Source organism: Crinia signifera, chromosome 4, assembly GCF_055691185.1.
Source record: "Crinia signifera chromosome 4, ASM5569118v1, whole genome shotgun sequence".
NCBI lineage: Eukaryota > Metazoa > Chordata > Amphibia > Anura > Myobatrachidae > Crinia > Crinia signifera.
The window spans coordinates 188,424,475-188,436,226 of record NC_139220.1 but is presented as its reverse complement, the minus strand read 5'-3'; the positions used below and the strand labels follow the sequence as shown (position 1 = coordinate 188,436,226).

The window sequence follows — 11,752 nt, the reverse complement described above, 5'->3', positions numbered from 1 at the left end:
TGTCAGTATAAGACTAGAGTGATGTAAAGATGTATATTTTGTTTAAGAAAGCAACACCATTAGCTCCGGATGTACAGAGCTCATCTAAGTTAATCTTGGTTTATTTCTTTGTATAGTTCCATGTTCTTTTCAAATGTGTTCCATGGAGCTGGTATGGCATTTGTGCCAAAGGCTCCAACCAAGAGGCCAGAAGAAAAACAATGAACGCACCTTGATTGCTGTACGAAGTGTGGATTTATGAACACTCCCGTTGATCTCTAAATGTACCTTTCAGTACCCCGATGAACAGCTTTCTACCTTAATTAACTATCAGAAATGTTCAAAGAAAAATTGGGCAGATGACAGATGCTCTGGATGGCGTCACTAAATTACATTCTAACATGTAACTTATTGATAGTTATTTGACATTCTAACAATATAAATGAAAGTAAATTTAAAAATCAATAAAAGTTACATTTTAGTATATCAATTAGAAACACCATCCAGTGCACCTGTCACCTTCCCCTGCTTTCTTCTATGAACCTTTCAGATGTTGACTATTGGTAGTCAGTAAGAACCTTCCAATCATTTAAATAATTGTCAATTAGAATTTGTATCTTGGGAGTTGGATAATGTTTATCAATATTGGATAATATTCTCTACCTCCTGTGCAGTAGACTTCTTCTTGTGTATTGCAATTAGTATCTAATAAGTAATAAGCCTGCATTCTATTAACAGTTTACAGATGAAGAGACAACGAAATGATTAGAACGCTGTAGTTTATTGAGCCATTAAATACACAAGACAAAACATATGACCCTGGACATTGGCTAAAGGAGGAAAAAAATGACAAATTTGTAAAGAATTTATAGGACTGGACAGCTAAAACCTTGACAATCAACGTTAATGACATTATTTCAGGGCTCAGGACTGAATTACGAGGATAAAGTACAAAACTAATGTCAGCCCACATATATGCATTTTCTGTAAAGAAAAACAAAATAAGAAAAAAAAAATCAAAATAAAAATGAGCAGTTGATGAATGAACCGTATGCGCAGATTCTAGGAATTGATAACTGATGCTAATGCTGTCTGGGATGAATTCTGCAGGCTCCCTCCAGTGTAAAGGATGTTCGCTACTGGAAGCACTCTCCCCAACCTCTGCAATGAGATGGGATTTCTTAGAGGCAGGAATGAGGGTGAGGATAGGGAGCAGGGAACAGGGTGGGGTCTCGGTCATCTTTGGAATGGCATCTTTCTAGCGGTTGTATCCAAATTCATCAGCATCATCAGCACGGAAGTCTCCATAACGCCACAGGTTCAACTAAACAAAAATAAAATCAAACAAACACAAAAAATCAATATATTAGACAATAAAAAATGTGCTCCTAAATACAAACGATAGGGCCAAATTAGCAGCTAGGGAACTTACACCGTTCCTAAGACTATGTGTACCCATATTAACCCCAGGCATATGGTCTCCACTTTATACAAGCTACTTCAACTTCCTGATAACCGGAGCCTTCCTCCTTTCACCCAGAAATGGAAAGAGACTTGGGTCTATCTCTATCCCAAAAAGATTGGGAGGCTATTTTTTCTTAAAACCGATACAAGCCCTATAAGTATTAAAGTAATGGAGACACAGTATAAGGTGTTATTGATATGGTACATGTGCCCTTCTGTGCTTCACGATATTTTGCCCTCTATACCTTCCTCCTATTAGAGGTACAGAAGTGCCACTGGCTCTATGCTTCATGTTTGGTGGGATTGCCCTGTACTCAAACCATTTTGGGCTGACATTATGGCTACTTCACAAGAGATCCTGAATGCCATGCAAAAATCCCCTCCCCCTGGAAGACCACCAGCTCTCCCACGAGGAAAATAGACTATTACCAGTACACGGAGGATGCGCTACTTAATTCAAAAGATAAACTAGCGGAATTAATGATAGTCTAGTCCCCCTGGTTGGAGTAGAAGTCCTCTGTGGCTTATGAAAAAAAGTAGGTTGTTGTAGTTTCACCATAAGGGTACTGCCACTTTATCCCTAGGCATTCCGCTCTCGGTTGTAGGTCACTCCCATCCTTTGCCCTCCTACCCCTCACTTACTCTTCTCCTCCTCTTCTTAGTTCTACAAAGTTAATGCTTATCTTTGTGCTCAGTTTATGCATTTATCCAGTACTTTGAGACTATTTGAATTTCAATTTGTACGAGACCGGTGTTATATTTTATGTTTTTTTACAATGTACGTAATTTACTGATTGGACATCTTGTAATGTAAACTTGATACTTTCCAATAAAAACAGATTACAAAAAAAAAAAAAAAAGTTAGTTATTTATCTACTAATAATTAGGGTATGAAATGCACTTTTCAATTCACCACTGTTTTAGAAGACCCCTCATGTCAGTGAAAAGTGTCAATTTAGAACTAAACCACTGAGACCGAGCAGTTTCCCAAATTATATTGTAGAAGGATACATCAATGCCATTCTACCTACCCGTGCAGCCTTTGCAGATTCCTGCGCATTCAGATATTCTGCAATCTACAGGAGACAGGAAAAATAGACACACATATAAAGAAGCGCACAATGAGGAGCAATAACATTAGCAGTAGTACCAAGGCCTCGTGAGTGCATCATACACAGTAAGTGAAACTCCTTGTGGAGTTTAACAGCAAACTGCTGTGATACCAGAAATCTGTACATCTATTGAGAAGAGGTTATTGTGTCAGCCATGAGCTCGTGAGGCTCAGTAGAACGTATAAGCCAACACATCCCCTGATTGCAGAGCTGTAACTGAGCCCAACAAAGCTACTGATTACAGAAGCTTGCAGGGGAGACAATTTGGGTTTGCCAACAAAGAAAGCCAAGAGCAGAACATGATCCGAAGAGCTGAGCATTTAACCCTTGCTTTTTAGAATGGGAAAGACTATTCTTTAGACTGTCAGTAAACTCTAAGTGTAAAGGTAACATTATAACAGGATTTAGAAATGGCACTAAAAAAGCTGCAGAAAATAGTCAGTTTCCTTGACCACAGCTGTAAGTTTTACCATTTGATTCTTCCAGAAAGGTAAATGCCATGCTTTAAATAGAATTTATGTAATGTAAAAAAAAAAAGAAAATAGAACATTGGTTGAAAAGCATAATAATCTGATTGTTTATTAGGCTAACTGACCTGAGTAGCATGCTAATTACAGTATGACTGGGGCCTTCCTCTTACTCACCAGCGCCCTCTACCAGTGATATACATTAGTTTGCAATAGGGGACTACAGGAGGAAAGGCTGACTGATGCTTGGTGTGCTATCATCACAACAAGTTATTTTTGTTAATGATTGCAAAGGGTAACACTTGCTACACCACTTGTTTTGTATGTGGTCTCCAGTGTGTGTTTTATATATGGCAACAATATGCAGTATTTTAATAATGACACTAGCTATAAACAATACAAAACAAAAATAAAACATGATTATATACACAGCACCTTAAAAATTTCTCATGCTGTGGTGGACACCAGAGTGTGTCCACCACAGCATACAGTACTGCAATGTATACCACAGAAGGAGGATTAGGAAATACTGCATGCAGCAATGAACTTTAAATGTACACTACAACGTGCATAAAGGTCAGTGCCAGGCATGGATTCACTCCGCACCACAAACACACAGAAATCTGATCACTCTACAGTACTGTATAATGCTCGATTTGTTATTCTACTTGTTTTTTTCTTAGGTGCCAACAGAACTGCAGTTTGCATTTTAATAAAGGCTAAATAAAAATATGGCAGATATTTTATTGCCAACATACAGTACTAAAAAATATCAGCATTTAGATTTGAAACCACGGTGCACTGTACCAGCCAGTAGGGGCACCTGACTTCTTGCCAGTTCATACTGCAGATTATTATTTACAACGAACCCTGCGGATACAGCTTTACAAGCAGTGAATATTCTTAAATTGGTGCTGAATCACAGGGCATTGCTCGCTTAGTACAGTAGAAGTATAGTCCGTTGTATCCTGTATGGGTGATGACAAGGGGCTGCACCCAGTTCCTGGACACCACGAATCCTCACTTCAATGATTTACATTAGCTGGGCACTGGGGCTTATAGTGGTCAATAACTCCAGCTGAATATCAATTAAAATTCCTCCTGTAAATAAGTCTGGTAATGAGGTATTGAGTGATGCAGGGGGAGGGATGGGGACAGCTAGTTTGTCAGCTGCAGTTTTTCTGACCTGAAGTGGCCGCTGGATATATTTCCCAGTGTGATGCTACAGTTCGTTATGCCAAACTGTTACATGTCTAGCCATGCAGTATCACAGCTTCAAACCATCACCTACTCCTATTTCCGGGGACTGTGCAAATACATTTTTTGTTCCTGCCAAGAATCCATAATCAATAACATAAAAAATATTCAAAATTCTGTTGCTCACGGTTAACCTGGTCAGAACAAGAAGATGGCCATACAGCAGCTGTAACTTTATGAGGAGAATCTTCTTAAGGTGCCCTGACCGTGCTGGTTCTGTATAAACCCTGCTTTCATACAAATGTACCTACTTGCCGACTATATTACAGTATGTATGGTTTATCATTCATAAGCTGCCTGATGCATGGCCACTGTTGTGTTGGAAACTGAGTAACTACATCGCCTGCTCTGGAGACCGTTCATGGTACAGTTTGTGCCTGTGTTATTACATAATATGGCATGAGTAATTAAAAGACAACACTAATGATTTATAAAATGTTCAGCTGTCACTTCATGTTGAGGGCATAAGTAACCAAGGGTCGCACAAGATGGCATCAACATATGCTGCAGCACACTGTCCTTGCACATTGTATTCAGATACCGGGTAAAGGGAACAGTGAGCTGGAGAATGGTACATTGAATTACATTTATAAAAGCAGTTTCAATATAGTCATTTACTGACTGGCATTTGTACCTATATGACCTCACCTAGAGCAGGAGAGACCGTTCTTATTGGAGAATAGGACTAGCATCAAGTCTCAAATAAAACAATACTGTAGCACAAGCTAAAAATTCCTTTCACTGTCAGAGTCACTAAGGGGGTCATTCAGACCTGATTGCACAGCTACAGGTCCACAGGCCGAGCAGCAATCAACCACTGTGCATGCATATGTCTCGGAGTATGCACGTGGGAGGTCATCCGGCAATAAAATGCAAGCCCTGATTCTGGTTGACTAGGTAAGCTGCAAAGCAGAGGGCCTGCCCCACCGACTGCCAAATCACTGCCCCCCCCCCCCCCCCCGCCATCACCATATCCCCTCTCAACCATGCAAGTGGATGTGTCACAAAGACACATCCCCTCGCATGTGCCCACAGCAGGAAAAATCATTTGATGGTGGCCGCAAGAAAGTGGAGACTGACTTATATTTGTGGGCTTCCGGCCAAAGACAGGGAGGGCAGCTGTCCTCATGTGACTTCAGCCCCCGGCACACCACCTCCAGCCGCAATCCCATGGGAACGCCCAACGTTTTCATGAAATGCTGGGTGTTCCAATGGCTGTGACCGGGACCCCAGTGTCTTTTTATAAATGCTGGCCATATGCAAGTTGATTGACAGAAAGTCTGTGTTTGTGGTGTCATCCGGCCATTTATTGGTAGTGTGAAGGAAAGGATGATGTCAGCTCCAGCCCCAATCAGCCTGTTTCCATGCACATACTGCACACACTGGAGAGAATCACTACATGGTGAGTGAGTGCAAATGGATTTGCAGCTAATCACAGGCGTGTGATGTTCCGCAAGCTCTTTCTTGCAGGCTTGAACATGGTAGGAACTCACTCTGACGGCAACTATCAGATTGCAGTGCTCTGCAAATTAGCAGCCCAGTGAGTCAGAGCGGTACCCTGAGGATAGGTCGACAGTGTCTAGATAGACCGTCAATAGGTCAACATCAAAAGATCAATACGCACAAGGTTGACCTAAGAAAAAGGTTGATATGAATTTTTCAAATTTTTGGGGACTTTTTCACCCTTTAACATCCATGTGGACTATAACCAGGAATTATAAAATGTGTCGAGAGCAGTGGTAGCAGACCAGGGCACCTGGCACGAAACATGGAGAGTGAAGGTGTCGAAACTGACAACAAAAGAAGAAAAAAACATGGGTCAACCTTTTGCTTAGGTCGACCTTGTCCATGTCGACCTTTTGCAAAGGTTAATTTTTGGTGTATTGACAGCCTTTGGGCTATTTCACAATATCCAGTTTTGACCGGATTGTACAAAAGCCGTGCGGTGCTTTTAATGTATAATATGATTTGTGGGGGCCTTTGACATGGCTCGGCCAACAGGTAGCAGCCAGACCTATCCACTGAAAAGGACAGCTGCCGGCACATACTAAAATGTCAGTGTTAAACAGGGAGAATTGGACCTTTCACACACACACAGTTTCTTTGGTGTGCTATCCCCCACACCTGACATCATACTGTAGGTACAGGGCCACTGAGAGGTATGACGGGCCCCAGTAAAATTTTGGGGTGGCATGGTCTAATCGTGGGAGGCATGGCCACCTCCTGCGATTAGGTCACGCCCTCAATATGTTTAAAGGGGGGGGGGGGGGGTTTAAAAAAAAACATTTTAAAGTCGAGGGGGGACGGGGGGACGGAGTGTTATTGTCTCCCCACCCTCAGCATGTGCTATGCTAGTGTGCTGACAGAACATGCTGTAGAGGTGTGTGCTGCTGCTGCCACCCTCCGTGAGGGACGGAAGGGGGGATCAGACCAGGGCCCCCGCCAGGCCCCTCCAGCCAGCCCGGGCCTGGGTAATTAGTACCCACTCCCGAACCCCCCTCTCTCAGCAGCCAGGCATAGGTAATCCCCTGCCCCCAAATTCACCAGAGTCACTGAGCCGGTTCATGTGAAAGGCCCTGCTGACCGGCAAAAAGCCAGAAAAAGTTTATCCAGCTTTTTTGCCTTTCGGTCAAATAGTCCTATCTAGTCACTGTAGACTGGATCTGCCAGAACTGGCCTACAAATAGTATATGGTGGGGGGTATTCATTTAAAAGTTTGGTTGGTTGTTGTTGAGTGAGATCTCTGCATACACAGCTTTTTTTATTTTCATACATTTCTTCTATGATGCACCAACGTGGGTGTACTATTGAAAAGCCATAACAGTTTTTGTACATATACATAAATTACATATCTATCTCTATATATGTCTATAAAACATACATATATACAAATACATAAACACCCACACTTACCGTATTAATACACAGAGCTACCATGTGCTGTTTTGCTACCTCCTGACAGATCCTGCAGCTGTATCCACCTTCTCATAATAAGAGATGAGATACCTGCAAGTGTGGTGTTGTTTGAAAGTGTGGGCACAGTGTCTGCGCATAGCTAGGCATGCTGCCAATCCGTCTCCACGTTTTACACTGTGCCTGTTCTTCAACTACTATATATTAAAAAATCATTTCCCAGTGTCACTCTGCTTGTGATTGATAAAGGAAGAGCAAACCTACCTATATTATATAAATGCCAGGCTGACAACATTGAACTGTAGTTGAAAGGTTAGCAGAATAAGGGCAATGAATGCATGTGGTGCAGGACATTACCGCAGAATAAGACATTTATTTACGACGGATCCTAAAAATGCCAATGATTTCACTTCAGAAAACAAGATGATTATTGCAGGGATGAAAAGGGAAAGGTGACAGAATAAGGTCAAAATCAATTAGAAAAGGCAGAGAGTAGAGCCGAGAGTTTGGCATAACAAGGTGAGGGGGCATAAATTAATTTGTTTGTTAGTGACCACAAGATTTCTACCACTTGGTGCAACAAAGACCTAAGTAGTAAGAGGAGCACAGGACTTTCCAACTAACTAAATGTTTTACTCACCACTTTCTTGAACTGCCCCTCTCTGCGCACCTCCACCATGACCAGGCCTTCTTTCACCAGTCCAAGCCCCACATCATCCTTGGAATCTGCAAACTGCAGGGTGACGTGTGGACAGCCAACACCAGCAAACTCCACATTCAGCAGGCACTGAGTATTCTGAATATCACGTACAACGTTATCAATCACATCAGTACGGGCATCTTCCTGCAAGGACAAGGCACAAATTATCAGGTATCATCATGGATTTCTCTGCAGTGTACGGTACAAATAGTTGATATACTCACATCTTGTGGCACTTGGATAAAGGCAAAACAATACTCTATAGCTTGTGCAGGGAGTGTGCGAATACTGAAAGACGTAGGGAGGGGTCCCAGCCGGGTGGAAGACAAAACCTCTCTCTGCAGAGATACAAGAATACGAAGATGAGAAACACAATCCCTTGTAAATGCAGGCTAGACACAAGAGCATTATAGAGTAATACAACTGCAGGAAAGGCAGATTAGTGCAAAACATTGCAGGAGACAGCGGTCTACCATCCATGTAATCAGCAGGTAAGCATATACTTTACACAAACACCCTAATATATATATATATATATATATATATATATATATATATATATATATAAATGTGTAAAAAAAAAACATTAAAAAAAAAGTGATAAATGGAGGAACAGAGGGCATCAAGACATATTTGAAACGTTTTGGTAATAGGATGATGGATAGAGGATGTCCTTTGTTCCTTCGTTTATCCCTTTTTTATTCTCTGTACCAGTGTATTTGGGTACTTATTTATTATGTGGGCTCCCATGTTAAATACACCCCATTTTTTCATACCCCTACTATCCAAATACGCATGGAGTTGATTTTATATAGTGTGGCGAGCGCAGCGAGCCACCGTGCCCGAAGCGTGGCGAGCGCAGCGAGCCCCGCGAGGGGACGCGGTCTCATAAGAAAAACGGGAGCCCAGATATTACATAAGTACCTGTATTTGTTATATACATTGGTATAAACTTGAACACAAAAGTCCTATACCGTTTGCTTATAATGATATGATGTTACATGTTGATACAATGTATTAATTCTCTTCTTGTAAGCTTTGTATGTAACCCCTGAAGGAGTCCCCAAGGGGACAAAATGCATTGGGCGATGCAGCACGTTTTATAATGTATGTACAACAATCATCTTCATTGAACACTTATTGAAAAAGACTTAATAAATAAAGAAATTTATTTATATCGACTTTTGTGTCTTACAACATTTGTGACACCAGTAGAGGCGTATAAAGGACTTTCTATCTAGGGGCAACTCCACAATTGCCAATATAACTTGGGTTGTATTGAATGCCTTTGGCGAGCTGTGACGGCGAGCAGCGCCAATAGTTTGAGTGACAGTATTCGACTCACCCCTTGCACTCACCATTTCCACCTCGCTGGGTTTCTCCAGCAAGGTAGAAACGGCGAGTGCAGCAGTCAAAATGGTGAGATCCGTCGTTATATGCAGTGGGCTTGGTGCAGTAGCAGCGAACCTCGCCGTTCGGGTGAATCCTCGCCGGCGAGGATTCCCCGAAACATAGAATAGGGTGAGCGGTCTTAGAAGGGGTTAGATGGCAAAGATGGCTTGTTTTCGGTAATCCACCCCACAGAAACCCCTTTGCCGGCCGCACTGAATACCGCCCATAGTGTTTCTTCCCATGCCAGCAGGGAAGTTTGTAGATAAGGCTGCCTTGTCTTATGTTGTGCTCATTAGCTTCTATAATCTTTTAAATTAAGCGGGAACCAGGAATATGGTTTGGATACATATATATATATATATATATATATATATATATATATATATATATATATATATATATATATATATAAGTCCAATTCCTGGCACTCGCTTCCTGAGAGGAAATAATTGCTCCGGTGCCTCCTATAAGCTGAAGATCAACTTTAAATACGCATCCAAATAAGTAGCACTCAGGAGACTTGTTCTGCAGGTAAAAGCAAATGTTGTTTATTCCAACATGTTTCGAGCGGGTCTGCTCGTCATCAGGGACTATATATATATATATATATATATATATATATATATATATATATATATATATATTTATATTTATATCTCTATATAGATATAGAGATATATATATATATATATATATATATATATATATATATATATATATATATACACATACACACACACACATATTATACATATATACAGTACATATACAAACATCTATATATCTCCAGGTTACAAATAATGAACGGACGTGGCACTCGCAGGATACTTACAGAAACACTACGGTCTTAGTTTTAGTATATGGAAACCTAAATCTACATACAGTAAACAAGTGGGGGAAGGCACTATGGTTTGATTTGTTGCTGAATTCAGTGCCGGACTATTGTGACTTCTATATCTATCTATACATATAAGCAGGAGAAGATCCCTACAAGCATTCATATTTAGACAGAGGTTACAATGAGGGGATTAATCTTTGCAATGATAGGCTATGGGCTGTTGCCGACAGCTAGGAGATGAAACGATGTCAAGAACAAAAATACATGTTAGCTGTGGGGCAGGCTAGGGGCCGAAGCGGTATCTTTGCTGCAAGTTCATAGCTGCCCTGCTGAGCAGCCTGCGGCCAGCGCCTGCCCACACTGAGGAGGAGGAATTAATCTCTCTATTTACAAGGGAAAAAAGCAGAGACAGATGAAAAACCATGTTATGAAGTGATAAAAGCAATAGGATGTTTACAAGAGGGCTATGCGGAGAAAATAACTAAACTCAATTAAAATCCGCAGGACAATGACTGTTAAGCATGGAAAGTTTTGAATGAAAGACTTCAGAACTGTAGACAATCCTTGGAAAATTACAACACATTACTGAGGAAGTGTGACACAAAGTTAATTGGAGTGAAAAGTGCCTCATGTTTTATGCGAGACGTCTACTTTGACAGAACTCCGCTTAGTAGCTTGTATATCAGTTTATAAATATAAAACATCTGCACATAAATATAAATCTCCACTGTATTTAGTAAACAGGGAGTTTAATTACTTAAACATGTACCATTGATCAGCATTAAGACCGCACCCAGTCTGCTTGTTTTTGTTCAGCAAACACTGGATTTTCCAGGACATTCATAACCCCAACATAAAATAGGTACAGAGTGTCACGCCAAAAAATAAATACATAAAACCCCCACAAATCACCCCCCAAAATCTACACTTAAGGAACCCATACACCAGTAGAGGCATTTGTGTGACCCACTGACCTACTGGAAGCCGCAGGCTGCCTGTTGGTGGCCATCAATAATTGCCGATCCTCCGGTGGATTGAGGAAATTATGTATGCAAAAAAAGTCCTGTTTCAGAAATCCCCGCAGGAATTGTTTTTTCCCCCCACATGTTTAGTATCCCAGAAACTCTAAGGAGACCAGGAGATTGCCACAATACACCGCAAATAGTTACAGTATAGTATGTGCAGCTAACCTACAGGTTCGGTTCCAAATGTTTTGAGTCTGCTACAGTAGCTTTCACATTCCACTGCTTCCTGGATATTTTTCAGGTGGGCATAGTTGCACAACTGTGACATCACTGCCGAAATAAAACCCTCACGGTGTGCCAGGTCGTGTGCCACTCAGCTGCACCATATGTCTTTTCCTCATATCAAGCTTAGTTGTTCTTCATCTGCAATTTTGTTCATGTGTTACACCAATTCCTACGTAATCAATCAGTCTAATCTTAGTGTCATCCCATCACATTAGGGAGTTCATTTAATTGAAGGCGTGTTTGCAAAAGCAAACTCACATATATCTGAATTAGAAATGGTTTGCAAGACTCACAGCAAGTTCCCTGGACCGTTGTATAGTACAGGGGCGACCAACTGGCGGCTCTTCTCTTAATGAGATGCAGCTTTCCAGCTGCTCTGC

At 41.2% G+C, this 11,752-nt stretch overlaps 1 protein-coding gene across 2 annotated transcripts in view; it reads right to left on the bottom strand.

The window, feature by feature from the left end:
* Nucleotides 1-741: 741 nt before the first annotated feature.
* The window catches only part of SND1 (staphylococcal nuclease and tudor domain containing 1), a 657,666-nt gene continuing 646,655 nt past the window's right edge, over nt 742-11,752 (bottom strand). For both annotated transcript variants that reach the window (XM_083183246.1, XM_083183247.1), the window contains exons 21-24: nt 8,117-8,230; nt 7,833-8,036; nt 2,475-2,519; nt 742-1,303 (exon numbers count right to left, since the gene is read on the bottom strand). In XM_083183246.1, the coding sequence (XP_083039372.1) occupies nt 1,238-1,303; nt 2,475-2,519; nt 7,833-8,036; nt 8,117-8,230 (429 nt within the window). In that variant the 3' untranslated portion in view covers nt 742-1,237. The remainder of the gene's footprint in view (nt 1,304-2,474; nt 2,520-7,832; nt 8,037-8,116; nt 8,231-11,752) is intronic.